This window comes from Cololabis saira, chromosome 12 (genome assembly GCF_033807715.1).
Source record: "Cololabis saira isolate AMF1-May2022 chromosome 12, fColSai1.1, whole genome shotgun sequence".
NCBI lineage: Eukaryota > Metazoa > Chordata > Actinopteri > Beloniformes > Belonidae > Cololabis > Cololabis saira.
In genome coordinates this window covers 12,019,524-12,043,177 of record NC_084598.1, presented here as the reverse complement: position 1 = coordinate 12,043,177, position 23,654 = coordinate 12,019,524, and the positions used below count along the sequence as shown (strand labels likewise).

Here is a 23,654-nt window from a genome sequence, read left to right as displayed (position 1 = left end):
ATGCCATGTGGTACCCATGGCAGCCACGTGGAGGCTGCAGAGATGACAGTGAAGAGTAGAAGATGCTGCAGCCTGATGAGAGGATCAGTGACAGACAGCAACAGCCAACAGGAAAAACAACCTCCAGCAGGGAGAACAAACAAACGCGTTCTTTAAGTTGTGTATGTAAAATGTAATTGCAAAGTTGGCACTTGTCCATGATATTACAAATGGGAAATGTATGTCTGCAATTCCCCATCTTTCTTTTTGCTGCACAAGTGGACACATGTGTTAGTACTCTTTGATTTAAAAATAAAAGGGGCACAATGATGTTTTGTCTCCAACAGTTGAGGCAGCTGTCTTAGAATGTTCTATGTAGGAAAAATCATGAATAACCTAGAAGAACTGAATTTCCTTTGTAAATGCAAGTGTGAATGCTGAGAGCTGAAATTGATGACCAAATCTTTATGTCCAATTGGTTTGTCCATGGTACTTAGCTTGTTATTCATCTCTTTCACTGAAGTTATACCTCTGAATTCTTAACTACGTATTCTTACTTCACCTTCAGAATATGTCTTAGTAATATTTGTCTTAGTATTTGATTCAATCTTGTCTGGTGTAACTCCATTACCAGTGGACCCTGCTGTTACTACTGTTGGACAGATCTGCATCACCTCTGGTAAAAATAAGAACAAGCCTCCTTGTTCCAAAATGTAATGACCTGGAGTGAAAGAAAATTGGGCATATAAGGACTTATAAGGTGATATAAGTAAACTTTAAAATAACTTCTGCCCAGCCAAACCTTAAGTTTTAAAATGAGTTTAGTAAACTGCTCTTTTTGTCAACCTCAGACAGAAAACCTCACTTGAGTTTTTATGTAGGTCTTATCCTCACTTACATACGTGTAACCTCATATCCTATTTTATAAACTTTGATTTTACATTATCCTATTGGAAAATATTCGTTTTCTCCACATCTATGTGATAAAAGAAATTGACATTACATTAATTTTATTTTGGATACTTTTCATATTTACAAATTCAAGTTTTAAAACTCCAAACCATTTTTTTTATATTTTTCACAAATGACACCTAACAATGCACTAAAACTATCCAAAACTCTAGAAAAAAAAATCCATAAAAATTAAGAACCTGACATTAATTTGTATTAGTTTATGAGGCATTCCTGTCGTCCCGGCATCTTGTTTTGTTCATTTTATGTTTTGATTCTGGGTTGAAATTAAAGATGCTTTAAAAATATTCTTCCTAATTCAAACAAAACAAAAACCTACAACATATATAACAAGATGATATATAACATATACATAACATAAAAGTATAGTATATCAACCATGAGATATAATTTGCAACTATCAAGATTGTGATAATAAATATTTTATATTACGCTGTCAAATTCTTTATTTCATTAGTAAAATTCTTTATTCACAAAAGAAAGTTTTTGGTGTGATACAGTTTCCTCATGTTAAAAATTATAACTAAGTTGTTACTAAATTCCCAAATAGGCAATAAAAAAGAATATCTAAATAACTGAAAATTACAAAAATATATATTCACTGAAAGCAGTACTTCTGTGGCAATGCATTTCTCTCTTTTTTTTTACAGATTCTTGAACGTCTATCTTGAATACTTTCTGTTCCTAAATTATTTATATTATATGAACATACTTTTCATAATTCTAAATGTAAAAGAATCTTGCAGTCAGGTGTTTTATGTATACTGTATATATTTGAACTTAACGTATACTTTAATCAATTAGGATGGTAACAAACATTACAGGTGTGCAGAAATTATATAAGAAACTCCATGTTAAGAAAAATCAAGTAAAGCGAATTTCTCACAGCATAGTGAATGGTTGCTACCCCAGGATTAATACTCTGGTTACACTCACTGTACAACATGGTTAACAATTAACTAATTTAATTCTTTAATTCCTAGCAGGGCGAAGCTAACAAATGATAATTAATTACAAACGATATTCACACAAACTGCAAAGGAAACACTGAGCTTACATTCAGATAAATAGCTTGGCGTCACAGGTAAAAGTGAGAAAGAATAAGAGCAAGAAGGAGCTGCGGTGGGTTAAAGGTCACGTCAAGCGAGCAGTTCAACATGTTCAACATGTACACAGGCACAGGACACACAGAATGGCTACTTTTATCCATCAAGTGTAAACCATCTCTAATACACAATAATACATGTTCTGAGAAAATGCAGCTACATTTAAAACCAAAACATATTTGATTTTTTTGTTTTGTTTAAAGCTTACTAAGTTATTCACAAAGTCATGCGTTTTCTCCTTTTTAGGGACAACCCCCCCCAGATCAATCACATTTTTACTATAGGTCCAGTGATAACTGAAGTTTCGATGGATGATACAGTCAAAGTGTACATATTTACTGTTGGCGATTGCTGGACTTAGGAGGCGTGAGAAACATGGGATACTGTAGAAGAGTAGAAACATTGACGGACATTTGCATCAGCGAGTCATTTCAAAGGACAGGCATCTAAAGGGTATGAGGGAACATAAAAGGCCAGGTGTTGAGGGAGAAAAAAAAAGATGAAAGGTTAAAAGGAGAAAGGTTAGGGGGATAGAAAAGCTTTAGTAGAGTGTGGATTCATGGTACAGTCACACCTTGGTTATTATCTTTTTGCTTGTTCATGCTATTCGCTGCCTGCTGTGGCATGATTCGTCTTAATACCACAAAATGACATTTTTAGTGATAAGATTAACACACACTGACTTCAGATTTGGGTTTTAGTAATTGTCTTTGCATGTCCGAGGGTGGGAAAGGTGCAAATAACAAACATGTTTTCTTCCGCACTGTGCTCTGAGATGAACGCTCAGCATACAACCTTGAAAATAAATCAAAATATATATCTATGAGTGTGAACGATGCTCATGTTACTGTATACAGTCCATGACATGTATCTGCAGGGTGTCCATATCAGGAGCCGGGTACTGGCACTTGGGACAACATAAATCGGGTAAGTCCCCAGCTCCTGGTGCTCCTTGATCACTAATGGGTACCAAACCCTGATTACGGAAAGTCGGGGCTGGGGGCACTGTGTTGAAAGCTGCAAAAAAAATAAAAGGAGACAAAATAAGTGATTATAAGAAATTCTTGTCCAACAGAATTCTGCAGGATTTACTAGTAATTTCCATTCAATTCACAAATGAAAGGCAAAAAAGTCAACTTTATTACATTACATCTTTGTGGAAACATACAGCTCGGAGGTCTGTGTTTGCGTGCATGTGTTAGTTGTGATGTACCTGGAGGGGGGATGAGAGGGGGCCGCGCAGGAAAGTCTTCCAAGTGTCTCAGCTTCATTTGTTCCATACGTGCACTGAAACACAAGTGATGTTGAAAACGTTGTGATTAATCCCAGAAGTATATGTGAGGTGTCCTGTGAAAATCCAGATCCGACTCACTTTGGACATAAGGTGTCAGAATGCACCAGAAGTAAGCGCCAACGTTCTTGTTGAGGCATTTGCAGAGGAAATACATATACAGTTGAGGACGATATTATTAGCCCCCCTATGGAAGTTTTTTCAAGTTTCTGGCAAGATCCTTTTTAGCAGAACAAGGCAGTTCTAACAGAGCATTCCTGAACATACAATTTGTCATTATATGGGCCAAAACATTTATATTTGTGCACCAAAACATTATTATGTAAGAAAAAGCTAAAATGACCAGGGACATTATTATTAGCCCCCTTTAAGAAATTACCATTTATTAAGTCATCACACAAGCCACTTTTATGCAGTGATGTGCTTAACCTTCACAGGTGATGTGCATAAAGGTAATCAGGTCAAACAGGTGATTGCAATCAATTCAGTTAAGTTAATTAACTCAAGCCAAAACATGGTATAAAAGCCTCATTATGGAGCTGGCAGTTGAGGAAGCAACATGCCAAAAACAAAGGAGATCAGTGTGGACCTCGGAATAAGAATTATAGATGCCCACAAAGCAGGGGAGGGATATACGAAGATATCCAACCGTTTCCAGGTGTCAAGGACTGGAGTGAGAGGCATCATTCAACGCTCCAAAGACAGCAACACAGTGCAGAACAAGCCTGGTAGTTTTTGTGTTTTGTACAATATCTTCATTTCTGAGTGGAATATAAAATAGTGTAAGCATCCAAAATAAAACTACGAAGTCTACAAAAAGCTGTGTTCAGTTTATTTTGCTCTGGTAATATCGCTTGGAAAACACTTAGAAAACAAGCATTATTTTGTAAGGGGGCTAATAAAATCGTCCTCAACTGTATTTACAGCCTGGGACATAAAACAGATATTTGCTGGCAGCTCTGCAGCTTCTCTGGCACGGATCAGCTAAAGGAGCCATGGCAGATCATTTCAGGATCCGTGGAAGTCCAAGTCACCCACAGAAACGGGGCCTACAATATACCAGTCCTAGTTTCAGCTCTGGGGGCACCACTTTCAGAAGTCGTTTTGGTTGTTGTATTTGAAACGATATTTCATCAGAATGAATGAATAATTATAATTAGTATCATAGGTTAGCATAAGCTAAGTCAGCCAAATTAAAGTAGACAACTGTAATTGACATGAGATGGGCGTGGTCCACCCAGCTTTGGCCTGTTGGACTTCGCCACCCAGTACAAGTAAAAAAAAAAAAAAAAAGAGAACCACTCTTAGAACAACTTATGGGTGATGTCATATGGCCAAAAGTTATGCCTTTATTAACATCTGCATCTGTAACATCTGTTTACTGTACTAAAGAAAGGACCCAAGATATGATTAGCAATTGAGACTGAGCAACATGAATATGAACCTGAACAAACATTTGTGGTCAGGTTAAAATAGGTTGAGCATTAAGTACGATTTTCATCATTTGGAAAGTTTTTATTCTCTACTTTTCCTTTTTTTTACCGTGATGTTGCTTCCTGTTTGAGCCGGTCAATTTCTGCCAGGGCTTGGGTCAGCTGTTCCTGCAGCTCCTCTTTCTTCTGGTTCAGTTTCTCTCGTGCTTCTCGTTCCGCAAGAAAATCGCCCTTGTAGATCTCAGCCTGAACATAAAGCCGGGAAGACACAGGGGGAATATGTTATTCAGAAGTTCATTGTACACTAAAAGAGCTGTCTGCCAGCTGAAGCTTGGCAGAAGTTTGGTGATACAGCAGGATAACAACGAAGTTTGGAAGTAAATCCACAAATGAACAACTTCAAAAAGAGCCAGTTTATCAACTGATAATTTATTTTAATTTCTACTTTCATATTTATTTTCCTCTCTAATTTACACTGCAAAAAAATTATTCCCCTCTGGAGATTAAGGTATTATTAAGTTCTAGGTTTGAGTGTGCGCACTTCTGAAACTGAAAGTGTGCTGCAGGCTCTAATTAATCAGCTCTAGTTAATCATACATATGTTTCACTTTAATAAACTTGTATATAGCACACAGTAGCAGAAAACATGCACTTTTCTGAAGACTTTTACTGAAAGTATAAAGAGCTGGAACTCCACAAACAATGGCTTTGAATATTGTTTACCGTGAATTCTGCATGTCAGAATTAATAAGGAGAGCCAAATTTAAAACTGTGAATGGAAGCAGCCAAGAAGTGATGTGACGGAGTACTTCGGTGTGCAGTGAAAGACAGGGATTCAAATACAGAGGAACAAGAAGATTTGTGAGTTCTGTCCCTCTGCAGCAGCGTGCCTGTACCTGCGCAGTGAGGACAGGGATCGTATCAAGTGAGCTTTTAAGTTGCTCCACTTGTTCCTTCAGTTTATCGATGGCGTCCTGCTTCATGGCCAGAGCTCGTTCTGCTTCCTCCAGTCGGCTAGAAAGATCACCTCCCTGGAAGACATACGGAGAGGAACGTGTAGTGAGACGCCATAAAATGGAAAAAGGAAGGTTTAAAAAAAAAAAAGGAAAAAAAAAAGAAGAAATAATAAACATTTTACCTCGCTCTTCAGTTTGGCATCATAGTCTCTAAACAGACACGTGTAGGCATGCTGCAGTTGTGTCAGCTTTTTCCTGACGTAAACAAAAAAACGAGGAAGCAGAATGTTATCATGCTCACCCCCCGACTGGAATACATCTTTCTCATTGTGGAGACACTTCACCGTTGTCTGTGTACGGTTCTGCGCTGAGCTCACCTCTCCTCCGTGACGACATGTCTCTCAGTCTTCAGGGCCTGCTCCAGGCTCTGGTTCTGCAGCAGCAGCTTGTCCCTGGCCACATGGTGCTGCTTCCGCTGCTGCTCCAGCTCTCGCTCTGCCACCTGTAGGGCCTTCACCTTACTGCACAGCCTGCACACAAGCAAAGTGAAAGCTGTGTGAGAGGACGAGGATTCCAAATGTTTATGCTGATGTGACATGCCATCTTACTTGTCTTCCAGCATTTTGCGTTCTTGTTCGCTTTTCTCCAAGCAGCTCTGTCTTTCTTTCAGTTCTCCTAACAGGGAAGTTGCCTGAGCTTTCAAGGCCTCGGAGTCCTTTGCCAACTGCAAAAAAACACAAAAAGCTTTGAGGCATCCAACTGACCGGGGATATCTTAAGAACTTCTATCTAAAAATATCGATCTACGGCAACCGGAAGATTTGGAAAAAATACTGGTAATCTTTGGATCCCATATGTGATACCTGGGTGCAGTCCTTCTCCTTCTGTTTGAGCAGAGCCTCTGTTCTGTCGCGCTGAGCTGAGCTCTTCTGCAGGTAATCCAGCTTCTCCTCCAGCTCCCGATACCTGCAGAGGTAACGCATCTGTCACTGCCAGTCATCAAACATCTGACACCAAACAAGGGCTCCGTCAGAGGTTTGGATCAAAATTTCATGGAACATGTAACTGCGTGCAATAAGATTTCGCAAAATAGAAAATTCGATTTGTTATTATGATAAATCAGGCCTGAACCATTTAAGTTTTAAAAATCATTTTTGAGTAATCGGCGGAAGTTTGGATAAAAACTGATAAAACACAACAATTCTTATGTTTGTGCCAAAAAAAATAAGACATTGTTTGTTTTTTTTCAATTGCATTTCTGACAATACACTGCCATGAGCTGATTTCTCTTTTCTTTTTTTTTTCTTTTCCATGTTCTGATAGGCCGTTTGAACTACAGATATGCATCAGAATTGTAACTCAAAATAACATATTTTCTTTTATTTTTAACTTTAACAGAAACATAAAATGCAATTATAAAATAGTACTGGCCTAAACAAACTCAACAAACTGTCACTTTTCACTCTTATACACGATCCACTTCTGACAGTGCTGTAAGATTGTCAACTCGTCTCAACAACGAGCTTGGGGCTTGATGGTCTGCTGGCCGTCTTTAACTGCTTTTCTTACTGTTGTTGCAAAAATGTTGCAATTCACTACACAAAGTAAGACAACAACAAATTGGATGGAAAATAATCTATAGTACAGTAACATGATAATTTACCTACCAGCAAAAAGTTAACCACAAACAAACACAAATGAGAATAAATGAGTGCAGAAGTTGGAGATTAGCAGTCGCATGCACAAAGTGACACAGACAGCCACACAGAGCGCTGGGCTCACCTGCCCTGTGTGGCCTGAAGCTGCTCTGTGAGTTTAGCCAGACTAGAACTAGAAAAGACACGGAGGAAGAAGAAGGAAGAAGAAGACATCTCAAAGGTTAAAGAGAGAACAGAAAACATGCTAGTATGCTTATCTCTTAAAGAAGAACCATCTGCTCTCTTGTGTTGTTATAACATGAATTAATCAGCAGTTAGTTATCAGTAATCAGCACAAAGTCCCTTTAGTAACGTGAGTTCCAAACAATGCACTCAGGTTTGTAGTAGCAGTAGTGTAGGGAGAAGGGCCGTACCAGTCGGAGGAGTGTTGAGCCTCAGAGCGAAGTTGAACAGCCTCCTCAGTGCCGCCACTCGCCTGAAAAACATTCAAGTGTTTCAAATCACAGAATAACAGCTGGATTCTTGAGTCTGTCTTTCATGCAACATCAGCGACATAAACACAATTCTCTCATTTGACATTGTGAAATGTGATGGCAGGAAAAGCAAAGCCATTCCAATACCACTTACACCAAGACACTACAGGAAGCTGAGTCATTGTAAATGTGATTCATTGTTAATGTGTGTGTCTATTTTCACACATAAGGCGCACCGGGTTATAAGGCGCATGATAAAACATATATAAAGCCAAACAAAACAGTCTGGTAAGTCGAACTTTATTCAACTCATTCACAATAACTCAGAATATTGTCCAGTTGTAACTAATACAGAACTAATACAGAAATCCTTGAGGACATATTTAAAATAAGACTTAAGGGTCTCTGTGCATCTTGTTTTTTCTTTATTAAAGAATCTTTAACTTGGACTATTGAAAAAGTGGCCGTATTATGCTAGTTTGATATATACTTAATCAAGATGTTACTGCAATTGTGGAAAGTATCAGGGATGGGCAGGAGGAGAAACACAGGAGCCTGGTGGAAGACTTTGTGCAATGGTGAGAACTCAACCACCTCCAACTCAACACCAAGAAGAAACGGTGCTGGATTTCCGGAGGTCTAAGCCCTCTATGCATCTAATCACCATTGAGGGGGTCAATGTGGAGGCCATGAACACTTACAAGTATCTGGGAATGCACCTGCAAAATAAACTGGACTGGTCAGTCAACACTGAAGCGCTCTATAAGAAAGGGGAAAGCAGGCTGTACTTCCTTAGGACATCGTAGTCCTTCAACGACAGTGACTGTCATCCACTCTGCAGCGCTATAACGACCGGTAAGCAGAAGAGCTTGATCAGCTGGAGACTTCGCTCACTGTCATGCACAACTGACAGACTGAGGAAGTCATTTGTCCCCAGAGCCATTGAACTGTTCAATGCTTCAGTAAAAATAAGAGGAAAGATAAGACTTCTCCCCTTAGTCTGTCTGCCTCTCCACCTTTGCTATGTTTATTTGCACCATCAACATGACACTCACTCTCATAGAGCCCCTTACCGTGCGTACAGAATCACAGGCTCAGTCACTGCAAGCGCCTCATTGTTTTATAATCATCATTAAGCACACTATGTGGATATTTGATTTAGTATTTCCCTTCCATCCATCCACCCATCCACCCATCCATCCGTCCGTCCGTCCGTCCGTCCCAGTAGATCTCAGTGTTACCTGTGCCTGGACCAGTTTGGCTCGCAGTTGGTCGATGCAATGCAGCATTCGCTCTCTCTCTTTCTCTCCCTCTTCTTTCTCCCTCTCCAGCTCTTCATTCTTCTTCTTCAGATCTCTCATCCCTTCCTCCATTTTTTCTTTGTGGCTCTTGAGCAGCTGCAGGAACTCATTTGCACCCTCCACAGGCTGCAGAGAGAGGCAACAGAGGCAGGGTAAATGAGGAGAAGTGATGACACAGATGTGTCACGATCTTCTTGTGATGAAGAACTGACACCGAAACCAAAAGTGAAAGTGTTGAATGAGAAATAACAGCATGTTCTAGCACTTTGCTTTGAATTAAAAAGCAGTGACCACAAGATTTTATTATCAATTTAAGACACAGTACCTTATAACTCACTGGCTGTCAAGCTTATTCTTAAAACATTTTACAACCAACCCTTAATATTGTTCTGTGAAAATAAGGTTTTAGGGTTTTAGGATTTAGGGTTGCAGTAAAGTGAGGGCAAAGATAAATAACGACAAAAGAATGGGTAGATGATGTTATCCACTCAGAGACAAAGAAATCATCTTACCAGGCTGCGAGGTGGTGTGGTTTGTGTGTGTCGATCTATGTCATCAACTCTCTTCCTCTCCCACTGATCTACAGTCTAAAACACAGAACAAAAATTACAACTTAATCCTATCTGTAGAATCTGTAGCATTAGTATTCTGTCAGAAGCGCCGTAATCAATAACGGTTTCTCAATAACTCTCACAGTGGAAATGGCCTGTTGGAACTGAGATAAAGAGAGGTGACCTTGGCTGACCTTCAGACAGACACCGGCTGACGTCAAAATAAGTTTTGTTCCCACCGCGCTTGTGTGGGTTTTCTCTGGGTATTTCCACCCACAGTCCAAAATATGCATGAGTATAAGTGTGTGTGGACTGGAGACCGGTCCGAGGTAAAGTCTCTCTGAAGAGAGCTGTGATAAGCTTCAGCTGATCCCTTTGACCCTTAATAGGAATAAGCGGGTATAGATTATGGAGGGATTGATGGATGTGTAACAGAACCTCAAGGTTTTTATGTCAGTTAGAGACAACGATGGAGAATTTAGGGCAACAGTGGCCCCCTGATCTATCACAGTTCATCGTTTCATGTCATTTCATTTGTCCATATGATCCCTGAAACTGACCAGAAGTATTAGGCAACACTTCTCAATGACTCACAACATTGGAAAAAAATACTCCACTGAATTATTTTTCAAATCTATCCCTTCATCCATCCATCCATCCATCCATCCATCCATCCTGCTCATCCAGGTTTGGGTCACGGGGCTGCAGCCTCAGCAGAGATGGCCAGACTTCTCCCCCCACAGCCATCTCCACCAGTTTCTCTGGGAGGATACGGGGGGGCTCCCTCATCAGCTCAGAGATGTAATTTCTCCAGCGTGCTCTGGGTTTGCATCAGTCCCTTCCTACAGACGGACAAACCCTCAATACCTCCCCTGAAAGGCTTCCAGGAGGCATCCTCACATCACCACCATCATTCAGAGACAGCCCAAAACCACCTCAATTGACTCGTCTAGATTTAAGTAAACATTTCATTCATTTTTCATAGTAACTGTGTATTCACACGTGAGTGTAGTCAGATCCCAGCATTAAACTAGATTAAATCAACACTAAATTTTATCACAACTTATGTGCACTGATGATCAGGAACAAGAGTAATAACATGCTCATAGCTCCATCTATACTCTGTGGAGAGCATATTCCTGTATTTAATTAAAAAAAGTATTAGTAGCTTAACTACACAGTTGATGAAAATTTAAAGAAATAAAACATGCAAAGTCACGAAGGAGAAACACTTAGCAGCAAATTCGGTACCTATCGAGCCACTCTGCTTTCACAAATTTACTTTTTTTTTCTCTTTCTTGTGGTAATTTCTGTCTGACATATGTAGCACAGGATAAAAATACATGACATGACAAAATAAGCTCCAGTTCCATTCTTCTGAGAAAAGCTCAGAAAGCTTCAACTAGAATCTATCACAGCAGATGCACAAAAAAGAGATTCACAATAACACACTGAATGGCATTCTTTTCATTCAGTTTAACCCCACCATCTGGCTCCATGTCACTATGAGGAAGAACTTAAAAACAAAGCAGACAGGGGCTGAAAAAAACATCCTGTGTAGCCACTTTACTTTTATAATCACCGGTTTTATCAAGCCAAGCCTGTAGAGAGTTACAGGGTCATGTTGACCAGCTGGGCTTGGATGATCAGAAGCTGTGAGAGAAAGGTATGGGGCATTCTACCTTAATAAAGACTACAGTCAACAGTAAGGCTAATCTACAGTTAGGTGTACCTAAACCTTTTTCCAACATGGGATATCCAACACCACTTGCTCCACCAATCTGTTAAAGTTGGGATATTCTGCTATCCAAACAAAGATTGTTTTAACCTCAATGTTGATCGTGGTCGTCACCCAAAAATACCCATGTCAGTAACAGAGAAATCTACAATCTATTAGCTTTCCATAAGCGTGAGACTGGACAGTGGGCGCAGGAAAACATATAAGACACAGTGAGGTCAGAGCTGGACCTCACTGTGGACACTGGACATGGACATGATAACTCAACTGATCCTCACAATCTTGCTGTTAAAGCAGTTGAAAATATCACCTTTTTATATGTTTAAGTTCGTGGAACAGACTGTGTGACAAAGGCGCTTCTTAATCCATCTTAATTGCCAATACTTATGGCACAATTAGAACTATTAGAACAACTGACATCGGCTCACTGTCTCCACTGAAAATGTTCTGCTGTCTGCAAAGTATTCTCCAGACAGAGAATAAAGGCTGTTATGACAGAGCCATAGCAGAAAACATTCTGCATATTCTTTTTCCATTTTCATAATAATTTAAATCTAAGGTCTTTAAATCTAAGGTCTTTAAATCTAAAACCCTTATGGTTCCCACCAAAGAACAGCATGGAAAACCACTGAAGACCATGGAGTTGGGAAAGTGCTGTTGCCCCTTTAATGGTGCTACTCTTCAACCATATCGTATACCCAATTAAAACAAACACATGTAACACTTCCATGTCAAAATGCCACTGCTGTTTAACAGATAAAGCTATATCTCATTCATTCATACATGAAGCCAACATGCCCAGGCACCATCAGATTAGCCAGAGAGGCTTTTGACACATTATACTGCAGAAATGTTTGTATCTGTGAAAATGAAACTAAAAATATTTATCCACACTTACCGCACCAACAAATTAGCAAATATATAACGTATGATAAATCTGACTTTTTCCAAAAACCCACCTGTGATCCGTCCAACGGCCCATTCCTCGCTGGACGTCCCTGCAAATCCTCAGTCTGGCTGGAGCTGCAGCAATGATTAGTGGAGGAGCCTGGTCCGCTCACTATGCTCTTTAAGGAGTGGTTCTCCTGGGCCAACCTCTCCACCAAGGCCCTAGCCTCGTGGAAACGACAGCTGAGAAATTCACGTTCCTCTCTTGTTCTCCGCTGCCATCCCTCCATCTCTTCACAGCGCTGGCGCAATGCGTGGTTGCTCCGCCGCAGAGTCTCTGGAAGACGGAAGGATGAAAGGACAGTCAGACAATACTACTGTTAAAAAGTAGTACTCTCTTAGTGAACGTCATCTCTTTCTTGTGTAACTGTAACCACTGCTTTATTTCTGAGACACAGCTACCATTTAACAGATATTTTCAAATTTCATTATGGAAAATAAAATGCATCCATCTCAATTGCATTTATGGGCTTTTTATAGCTTCTTCAATCCCGGATGTAAGTTCTGTCATGGGGGTAAGTTGATTAAAGCTTTAAAGATCTGCTATCTGAAGACTACTGAATCATACTATAAATACAGGCAATCATCTTAAGAGTCATGAGACTGTGTGAACCCAACTTTCTCTGTTTGGTCAACACTGCTCGTTAGCTTGCTGCCATCAGTAGGTGGATTTCAACCAAAAGCATCTGGAACTTAAAAGTCCCAGGGCTTTTTCTTCAAGGAGATAAGATATTCCAGCCCTGGGTATTCTGCATTTCCACTGAGCTCTAAGGTACAAGGTGTATTATACAAATACAGTACTCAGGTGAAACATGAAGCTTCTCTTCACACTGGAGACTCAGGGCTTCTGCTCCGATCAAAGACGCATATGCAGATAGATCAATGCTTTATTTCATTTTTGTCATAAGTAAAATCACATAACTTGCAGTGCATTTGTCTTCTCAGCTGACTGAAGCAGGCTTAGCTAGATGAATCTGAATACTGTGTTGACAGATTCCTGTACAAAAAACTGTAAAGCGTTAGAGATATCTCAAGCCTCTTGATTCATGTAGTCGAAATAGAGGGAATGAAGGAAAAGACCATAGAAAAAGGTTTCTATCGTAAAAATGCAACTAGTGGGAAAGTGTGGGCCTATATTTTGATAAAAATAAACATATATATATATATATATATATATATATACATATATATACATATATATATATATATATATATATATATATATGTATACACACACACACACACACACACACACACACACACACACACACACACACACACACACACACACACCCCCACACACACACACACACACACACACACACACACACACACACACACACACACACACAACGTTTCAAAGCCCTACTAAAGTGTAGGGTATTATTTATTTAATGACATTGATCAATACCTCGAAGTTGCTGGTTGTCGCACAGCAATCTGCTGACCACTTCATTCCCAGCCAGCTCTGGGGGGACCCTGAGGGTCCCTGCACTGTCCTCCCCGGACATGTCCCACTGGGCCGGGCCATCGGGCTGAGGCTGCACCATCCCTGGAGAAACAGATCAGTGAATCATTACTGTGTGAACACGCCTTTGTAAACGGTTATTAATGAGGCATATCAATGCAGATGCAACAAAACAATCATTTATCAACTATGTTTTAGGCATGGCTTAGCTTCAAACCCGAGGTTGGTGGCTCGTAGTAGAAACTTTCACTTTCAGTTTAACTATTAATTTAATTATACACATTAATATAAATACATATACATATATACATACATATATATATATATATATATATATATATATATATATATATATATATATATATATATATATATATATATATATATATATATATATATATACACACACACATATATATAGTGATGTAAGAGGAGAGAAAGTGGATTTATTTCGCAGCTTATTGAAATGGAAAATATCAGTCTCAAACAGGTAAACACGAGGAAAACATTACGTCACTATATCTCCATTGGACAAAAACTGAAATGAAAATAAGACACGTGATTTAGTTGAAAAGGGTTATCTTTAACAGTTCATAGATTATAGATTTAAAAACGGCATCGCTAATATATATATATATATATATATATATATATATATATATATATATATAAAGTCGAGGTTAAAGCGTCATCTTCTCCTTATTAACTCGTTTTAAAGCATGACTGACTAATGCACACAATGTGGCTAATTTACAACTCTTCACTTACCCTTTGTTCCGTCCCAGTTTTTTTTGTCCGAAAAAAGAAGGACCCAGTTAATCGTTTAAGAACTAAACAGCTGAAGTATTTCAGCCAGAAAGATGGATAAGAGTCAACAAATTAGCGAGCTAGGCTAACGTAGCAGCCGATGGCGGGGACCGACTTCACACGCTCCTGGGCTGACATTAAATATCATCCACACTAACTCCTTGCACAGCTTCCAAAAGACACTGTATCCTGTTTTATAACGCGTTTATAAGATTTCTTAGAAGAGCAGCCGAGATCACTTGTCAAAAACCCAGACGACTGTTATTAGCCTAGAAAAACCCGGGATGTTTTTCACCCTGAGCACAGCCTCACAGGTGATGAAAACGAGGTTAAACAATGAGTTAAGAACAAATTATTGTCATAAATGGACAAAATGAAGTAGTTATTAAATAATCAAGACATTTGATTTACTTTACAATGACTGTGTTTATATGATAAACGAGGAACATTCTCATAATTTCTTTTGACACTAATTGTATGAGGGGAATTGAGGGATTGAAGGAAAAAGTAAAGGCAATAAAATTGACAAAAAATTCAAGGCATTGAAAAAGCATCCCACATTCGGTCCAGTTTAGATCGGTTATAGAAAGAGCAAAAGGCCATGTGGTTGGAACAACTTTGATGTGGAGCAGGTAGGATCCAAAGCTAATAAACTGTGGCTGAATGATGCACCTAATATTCTCTTCATGAGTTATAACTCTATCTAATTCATATTTGTGATAAATTAGATGTATTCACCTTGATATCTTTTAACAGGGTTTATAAATACATGAAGAATTCATTTATAGTCTTTATCACGCTATTACAAGTTAATTAAACAATGATCTTTAGACGATAAAGATTGTTTTGTCAAAATAAAGGAGTTTATTAGCATTTGCAATTGTTTTCTCATTTTATTAATTAACTTATTTCATAGTATTAACAAGAAAAGAAACATGCATTTGTTATTCTTATGAAACAGCAGGAATGTAATAGTAGAATGCACAGATGACAACTGTACTACTGACTTACGACTGAAATGTCTGGTTGTTTTTTTACTATCTTTATTGTCTTTATCTAAGCAATTATTTGTTGAACTATTGAAATTAAATTGGTGAGCCTTTCATCTTAACCTTACATCCATCCATCCATCACTCCATTTTCTATACCCACTTTATCCTTTGCAGGGTCAGGGGGCCTGCTGGAGCCTATCCCAGCTTTACCTTTCAGAGGATATCATTCTCCACTGGCTTAACTGCACCCAAGAAGAACACACATTTATGTATTGATTTGGCAGTCAGCAATCTTGAAAGCACATATCAGTTGTGTTCAAATTGACCCATTGTTTTGATTCTTTTTTTTCTCAGAATAGCAACATACTTTACTTTTGATCTCTAGACAATTGCTCTTTTTGTCTTCTATATTTTTTTTTATTCATTATTTGCAATTAAAAATATAAAATAACCCTTCATTCCAAATCATCAGTAGACAAATGTGTACAGTGTGATAATGTACCCCCCACCTCGTCCGTAGGATGTGCCTGTGAGGCTGAACTCAGGGTGGAACATGTGACAGGAATTCCCCTTCCTCGTTCCGCTGTGACGTCATCAGGCGCCGCGTCACAGCTTCCGGTGCGGATGCTGCTAAAGCGAGGGTGGAATGATGCTCTCTGTCGCTCCTGCTGCTCTTGTCCTTGCTGTAGCTTGGATTTGTCCAAGTTACGCACTTTATTTTCACATAGGAGAGACGGAGAGAAAATGCTTCATTGAAGAAATTCCGGACGAGACGATGGTTATTGGTAAATTGCCGGCTGGTTAGCTCGACTCTGCTAACTAGCAGTGCATGCTAACAGCTGTTTACAGCTTTGTAAAGAGCAGAGATTATTGTTTATAGTAGTTACACGGATTATTTGATTCAAACGAAACAATCAAGGTTTTCTTTTCTATTAATATTGCTCTGAAAGCAGCAGCTTACCTATTAAGTAGCTTGCGAGGTCGTGCACCTGTTTGTTATTTTTCTTCATGGTAATAGATGTCTTCTTGAGCTGCTGCATGCTCTGTGGTTTTTAAAAGCAAATGTATGTAGTATGACATCTGCAAAATTTAAAGTATTATAAGTAGATCTCATAGGACAAATTCACAGAGGCTGCAGTGTTAATTACATTACACAATTTCCTGAAGACTTCATCAAATATCAGAGATGCAGGACAACACTGCTGTCTCTTAATACATAGGTGTTACAGATTAGTGTGATCAGAATTAATAAACCATCCACCAATAAAAATCATTGTAACTGGATGAAATAATTTCAGACCCCCGCTTGTCCAAACAATATGACAGAGTTATGTTGAATTGGTTGTGAATTCTACCCAACTATATGCTCTTCAAGACAATTTTTCCAAGAGGTTAGTGTCAGAAGTGATGAGATTAGTGATATGAGACGTTTTGAAAACTAACAGTAAAAACCTTACATCACAGTTGTGGCAAATGCTGTCATACATTTTTCTCGTAAAATAATACATACCGTATCTTTGTTTAGCAGAGATGAAAACAGACATCTATTGAACCTATTTTAAGACAGATCATTTCTTTATTTTTATTTATTCAACCCATTATTCCCATATGTCAACATAAAAGGAGCAGTTGTTTGTCAGCTGATCGTGTTTTTTTTTTTCTTAATTGGGACAGCTGATGGTCAATTTTTTATGCAATATTTTTTTCTTCTTTTTCAATTCCGAGATATGTAACTAATGATGATCCATAAATGTGCATAACTTAAATAAATATTTATTATAAACAGGTTGTCTCTCTTAACATCGTTTTGGTATGACTCACAGTTTTGAATCTAAAAAGAATTACAGTATTCATGTACCAGATATCCCGAATAATAATAATAATACATATAATAGAAATCTAACTTCGTCAAATGGGGGCACAGGCTATATATATATATATATATATATATATATATATATATATATATATATATATATATATATATATATATATATAATAAAACAATGCATTTACCCTGCAAGAAGATATGTAACAAGTATTAGACTTCATTGAACATACAAGCTGTAGTTTACGTGTAGTTAATATGTTGACTTTAAGTACATAAAGTAATCTGAATAATCAACTAACAGAAACGTACATTTTAGTATACCAGTAATATTTTATGTAGTCTTAGTGAATCTTTTTTTTTTCTCGCTTCTCAGTAAAAACCTGTTTCTAACTTTATTTAAAAAAAAAAGAAAAACAAAGTTAGTTTCTTGAGCTGCAACAGTATGTTTACCGCAGCAAAGTCACTGTATTTACTCAGTTTTAACTGGAAACAGCCAACATGATCAACAACTCTGTTTTAATGGAGGAATATAATTCACTTGCTGTAAAATAATGAAAAAATGTATTTGAGGAAATGAAAAACACGCATGTAAACAACTTCTACTCATACCAAAGTGAAAAGCTTAATCACGTTGAGGACCCAGGCATACATTGGGGACTCCGGCTTGGATAAGTCCCGGTGTAACTGTTGGGGTAAGGCTCTTTAGGAGCTCGGGCTCAGAGCCTTTACATGAAGAGCCGAAAACACCAAAGCAAGCAAACAAACAAAAAAGAAAAATGTATATTTCATATCAAACTGCAAATGGTCATTTTTCTTTTTTTAATATATCTTTGGTGCTGATATTAAATGCTAGAAAATAAAAATAATTCTTGCCATATTTACAATTCAAGTTATGATTGCATAGGTGCTGTAGACCAAGTTGCTGTCCTTGTAATGATTATTGATTTGATAACAAGTGAATGTGTTACCTGTCTGGCAGGAAAGTACAGGACTCAGCTATGGGACAAAACGACCAACTCCTTCCTCCCATCCACCCCCGGTCTTGGGATGCATGTTGAGATCAAGGATCCAGATGCAAAGGTAAACCAAGAGGAGATGGTATTCAATAAAACAGCTACATACTTAAAGTAAAACTTTAAAAACTAAAGTTTCAACTCTTCCAACTTTTCCAGATCATCCTCTCACGTCAGTATGGCTCTGACGGTCGATTCACGTTCACCTCGCACACTCCTGGAGAACATCAGATCTGTTTGCACTCCAACTCCACAAAGATGGCTCTGTTTGCAGGAGGAAAACTGGTACAAGCTGAACCCACTGTTTCAATCTTACCACTTATCTTTGTTTAAGGATATTTCAAAATTAATTATGAATATAAACAAAAACATCTTGTGGTTCACTGTTTAACACTAACTCTATCCTTGAGAGTCTATTATGTTATGTCTATATTCATATAAAATCAAAAGAAATTGGAGCGGAAATAACAGGCCCCTTTAATTTATTTCCCAGGGATCAATAAAGTATTTTTTAATTGAATTGAATTCAAATTACTTTGGATTTCTTTATGATACAGGTTAAATTTACTTTTACTTTACATTGTTCAAATGTGTATTGACAACTTTACACAATGTTAATATGTGATTGTTTTCCATGGTATTTTATTGTGAGCCAGAAAAGTAGAAAAAAGAATACCACAAACAAATATACACGTGAAAGCCTATGATAGATATTTCTAAATATTTCCCGTCAGCAAGCAACAGAAAACAACAGAATAAAGTATATCTGTTGGGTAGATTGCAGTTTTTGTGTGAAATACTCACCAATTTTGGCAGATTCCAGTTTTCTTTCTGAGAGCTACAATCAGCCCCTTACAGCGATATAACCAACCAGGGGAAGATGGCAGATGTTGCAGGCTTCACAATTTACCTTTTTAGCTTTATTTTTGGCCTCTTAGCTTTTGTCGTCTCAGAAGCACTGAGACCTTAGAGGCTGGACAGACTCCCATATTTTTCCCATATTTTCCCATATTTTCCCATACCCATTCTTTGTGAAAGAATTTTAAGATTTGCCTCCTGACCTCACCATTATAATTGTGATTCTCAGGTGAATTCAATAGCTGCACATATCAAATGCTCAAATGGCACCCCAGATTTGATAAAACTGTCCTTAGTCACCATGCCCTCCAGGGTAAACTGTCATGTCATGTCATATTTTGATCCATATTTGCAAAATTACTCAGTTGAAAAAGGCTTTCCTGATACTTTGTTTTAAATTTCTGTGATATGAGTTCACAAAAAATGCCGTTCGTCCATGTTGCAGAGAGTTCATCTGGAGATTCAGGTTGGAGAACATACCAACAACTATCCTGAAATTGCAGCAAAGGACAAACTCACCGAGCTGCAGCTGCGAGTCCGACAACTGCTGGACCAAATCGAGCAGATTCAAAAGGAACAAAACTACCAAAGGGTTAGTATGTACAGTCATGTAGAAAATAAAGTACAGCCTGTTTCAGTCTTGGTCTTATCTTGAGGGGCATGTTTTTTTTTTTTTAAATATCCTGTTAGTTTTTTAAATTAGGATAAGTACATCCTCAGATGAATGACAAAAAATGACTTTGTGTAAATTCACGATGATCCAGGTGATGGTGTTTCTAAATGCTTGAAGGTAAAATGGACTGCTTTAATGCGAGTCCTTAAAGATGTTTCATATCTCATTCAACTGGTTTCTTTAGTCCTAATTGATTGATGATTGGAGGGCAGGTTTAGGATTATAAACTGTAGTTGGAATATTCACAACTTAAGCACTCTCCCACATTCATTTTCTCATTCATCAATGTACTTGCAACAGCTTATAAGCTTGAAACCTCCCTCAGTTTTATCACACTCCACAGTCCATATTTGGAATCTTAAGCACAACTTAATTGTGCAAATGATCCAGGCCAAGTTCAGTCCTCAACCTGATGGACGTTCTGTGGAGAGACCATTTAAAGAGTTGCACTTAACCAACTTCTAAAGAACTTTATGAAAGCAGCAAGTGTTTTAATAAAAAATATGTGAGACTTGTAGCATCTTAAAAGTATTTTCTCTCACTGTTGCTCCTAAAAGTGGTTCTACAACATATTGTAGGCTGAACTATGTGTACTTTAGTTTTCCCACTGCGACTGCATTTTAACTTAGATTTGGTTCAGTAAGTACTGACACGGTGTCAAGTCATGTTCTGTTGTTCATCTGAATTTGTTTTTATCTCATTTTTAATCCTGGTAAGGACCAAAAGACCATTTATCTTGATGTAAAACATTTTTGAAATTGGTCCTAGTTTCTTTGTAAGCTATCAGCTCAATGCAGTGACGCCACGTTGTCTTTGACAGTATCGTGAGGAGAGGTTTCGCATGACAAGTGAGAGCACCAACCAGCGCGTTCTCTGGTGGTCCATCGCTCAGACGCTCATCCTCATCATCACCGGCATTTGGCAAATGAAGCACCTGAAAAGCTTCTTTGAGGCCAAGAAATTGGTGTAGTTTTTGTCTCGGGTGTTTCGGGATGAAAAACGAGTACGTACGAGATGGACTTGACTCACCAGAACACGGAGACGTTCACCTTCAGCACATAAACATTCAGGAGGAGACGCATTGTCTTTATATCCGCCATCAATGGTATGACTTTTTCCACAGATCAGTCCTGGGAAATGTTCTTTTCCTTGTAAATGTTTTAGGTTTTCATTGAGTTACAGCATTCCAGTCGCTTTCTTCTTTGTGACTGGTGGTGTTATTGTGATGATGATTATTATTATTATTATTATATTATAATTGTCTTTTAATTTCATGTTTTATGAGTGTGATTTTCTGTGAAATTTATTGAAAAAGTTATAGTGAAAACTGAAATCGTAAATTTGCAAACAATTTGACTCATTGAGCAGAAAAATCCACTTGAGGGACTCTTTGTATAAGAGAGATTAAATTCTGTTTAAAAGGTTTGTCTCAACACTTGATTAGAAAGGTGTTAAGATTGCTTTTATCCTTCCGTCGAGTTCATCCTGAACCAGCTGCTTCTTTGTCTACAGCCTACAGTGATGAAAGAAAAATATTATTTGTGGGTGTTAAACATTTTAGTTTGCGATTCTCTTAAAAAGCAAATCAGTTGTCCTGCCACCGGGAGCGTTTACTAAATCTGCGCCCAGTGATACACCTTAATTAAAATGACAAATTTCCGCCATAAAGGTGGTGAATAGTGAGGAGAACCTGATCAGACCAGTTGGTGCTGATGGAGGATTTTAAGGTTATCAGCAAAAGCCAGAGTCCCTGTCAGAAATGTTTACATTCGCTGTCATAGTTTAGTGCCATCGCTATAGAAAAGTGACAAGTACTTTAGTTGAACTAGGTTTTTCCATTTCCAAATTTACTTCAGATGATTTTTATAAGTACAGTTAAAGGCTTTGTACACATTCAAAGTCATTCACTGACATTAAACTGCTTATCTGGTTTAAAACATTGCAGTGCAGTGCTCTTAACTATGGACTAGTGTTGATGATGGTTGTCGTCACTGAAAATCAAAAAGAATGTTTATTTAGGTTGACTTTTCATCATTGCCTGTAAAAACAGCAGTATGAAAAACCAATTCTTACGAAGAAGCCCAATGTTCTCCGATTGGTCACCTTCAGCACCCTGAGCAGGCTCCGCCCCCACATCTGCAGCCGCTCGGTTGTCGTTTGCAGATGTTTTTGAATGCAACAAATTCAAAATCTCTGTTCTCCAACCAGAAAAAAGGAGGAAAAAACTAAGGAAACACAGATTAGTTTGCATTTCTGAAAGCAAAGCCTTACGCGTTGAAAGCTAGATCTTGTTTTCTGCCATTTCAGATTTAGGAGAAATGGCTTGTGTTAAACATGTTTCTTCATTTAGGTGAACTAAATTACTAGGAGATGTTTTCCATCTGTAAGTAATAAACTAAACAAATGGGAAGGAAGTTGTGGTTTTGTCAGTAATGGATCGTTTATAGCTGCAGGATAATTTAAATCCCTCTTCTGAGGTACGTCACAGGCAGCAACATATGGGACTGAAATGAAGAGAGAATGCATTTCACTGGACACTAAATTAGCCCACCCCTCCCGGTGGTAGATGAGTCACACTCATTTTTCATTCATTTTCAAGGAAATAACTAGGTCAAAATAACCAAAATACCCAGAATGCACATTTGAAGTTGTTGGGTCAGATGGTTGCAGAAAGAGGACACATACAGCATTGCACATGGTACAAAAACTCAAAAGCATCATTTTTGTTTCTTGGAAACTTTCAAGTGTGTTTATTCATGATTGTGACTGCACTAAAGTGTTAAGAGCCGTCTTACTGCTCAAACGGTTAATGTGAAAACAAGTGTCACCATCTGCTCCTCCGCGGGGTGTATAGTTTTTAGCTCAGACAGTCCTGTAAATACAGTTTGATACAAAATAACAGGATTATATGTTGTAAATAATGTTGCTGTTCTGTTAGTTTTCTACTGGCTTTTACACAGATTGAGTGGCAAAGAACTCCTTTGTCCATCTGCTTCAGTCGTGTCTCATTAAGTCCTTATTTATTGAGCTGAATCTTTTAATGCCAAGGTTCCTATTTTGGGCTCCTTTTGTCAATGCCGGGCAGTGATTGAATAAACTCAGACCTGATCAGATTTAACAAGGTTCTAAATTTGTACATCGTCTTCTTGTGTACTTAAAGGTGCAGCTGAATAGTTTTTAAATGGGTTCAAGTACCATCTCGTACAATTTACTGTGAGGTACGTCACCTCCATGTGCTTAATAAAGAAACTTTGGCCAAATTGATGTTTGTCTACTTATTTGAGCCACTTTGCTGTAAAAAAAAAAAAAAAAAAAAAAAGAAATTTAAGAAATACACAGCAAATGGCAGATATTTTCAACAGTAAAATTTATTGCTTGGCTTTGGCCTCCCTCCGAGCCAAACTCCAAACCAGCGTTGAAACATCTGAAGACAACAACAATCGCACCTATAACCACAAACTGATTTTTATTTATTTATTTTTTAATCTTCCTCATCTATACCTTTTTAACGGAAAAAAAAAGACATCCTTGGTCAGGATGTCTTTGAAGAAACCACTGCAAATCACTGCTGCAGTTTAAAAAATCTTAAAATGTACACTTTGCATAG

At 38.1% G+C, this 23,654-nt stretch overlaps 2 protein-coding genes across 4 annotated transcripts; one reads left to right on the top strand and one right to left on the bottom strand.

The window, feature by feature from the left end:
- Window positions 1-1,704: 1,704 nt before the first annotated feature.
- Window positions 1,705-14,955, bottom strand: ikbkg (inhibitor of nuclear factor kappa B kinase regulatory subunit gamma). Of its 3 annotated transcripts, XM_061735545.1 has the most exons (15): window positions 14,642-14,955; window positions 13,817-13,957; window positions 12,417-12,682; window positions 9,681-9,755; window positions 9,109-9,294; window positions 7,808-7,869; window positions 7,519-7,566; window positions 6,600-6,702; window positions 6,346-6,461; window positions 6,115-6,267; window positions 5,920-5,992; window positions 5,678-5,812; window positions 4,891-5,027; window positions 3,271-3,344; window positions 1,705-3,074 (listed from the first exon to the last, which is right to left on the bottom strand). In XM_061735545.1, the coding sequence occupies exons 2-15, from the start codon at window positions 13,953-13,955 to the stop codon at window positions 2,902-2,904; spliced, it is 1,740 nt and encodes a 579-aa protein (XP_061591529.1). In that variant the 5' UTR covers window positions 13,956-13,957; window positions 14,642-14,955; the 3' UTR covers window positions 1,705-2,901. The 3 variants fall into 3 exon arrangements, with proteins under 3 accessions (XP_061591529.1, XP_061591530.1, XP_061591531.1); XM_061735546.1 differs by lacking the exon at window positions 7,519-7,566; XM_061735547.1 differs by lacking the exons at window positions 12,417-12,682; window positions 13,817-13,957; window positions 14,642-14,955 and adding an exon at window positions 9,914-10,041.
- A 1,327-nt stretch (window positions 14,956-16,282) lies between these two features.
- On the top strand, window positions 16,283-23,307 carry tmed4 (transmembrane p24 trafficking protein 4). Its single transcript, XM_061735544.1, has 5 exons — window positions 16,283-16,457; window positions 18,483-18,583; window positions 18,676-18,801; window positions 19,820-19,966; window positions 20,868-23,307. The coding sequence occupies exons 1-5, from the start codon at window positions 16,319-16,321 to the stop codon at window positions 21,015-21,017; spliced, it is 663 nt and encodes a 220-aa protein (XP_061591528.1). The 5' UTR covers window positions 16,283-16,318; the 3' UTR covers window positions 21,018-23,307.
- Window positions 23,308-23,654: the final 347 nt, after the last annotated feature.

Coding starts and splice junctions, on each gene's coding strand:
- ikbkg (XM_061735545.1), bottom strand. CDS start 13,955: ATGGTGCAGCCTCAGCCCGATGGCCCGGCCCAGTGGGACATGTCCGGG. Junction 7,870..9,108: donor CCAAACTGGTCCAGGCACAG/GTAACACTGAGA, acceptor AATGTTTTTCAG/GCGAGTGGCGGCACTGAGGA. Junction 6,703..7,518: donor CTTCAGGCCACACAGGGCAG/GTGAGCCCAGCG, acceptor TTACCTCTGCAG/GTATCGGGAGCTGGAGGAGA.
- tmed4 (XM_061735544.1), top strand. CDS start 16,319: ATGATGCTCTCTGTCGCTCCTGCTGCTCTTGTCCTTGCTGTAGCTTGG. Junction 16,458..18,482: donor GGACGAGACGATGGTTATTG/GTAAATTGCCGG, acceptor CCTGTCTGGCAG/GAAAGTACAGGACTCAGCTA. Junction 18,584..18,675: donor TCAAGGATCCAGATGCAAAG/GTAAACCAAGAG, acceptor CAACTTTTCCAG/ATCATCCTCTCACGTCAGTA.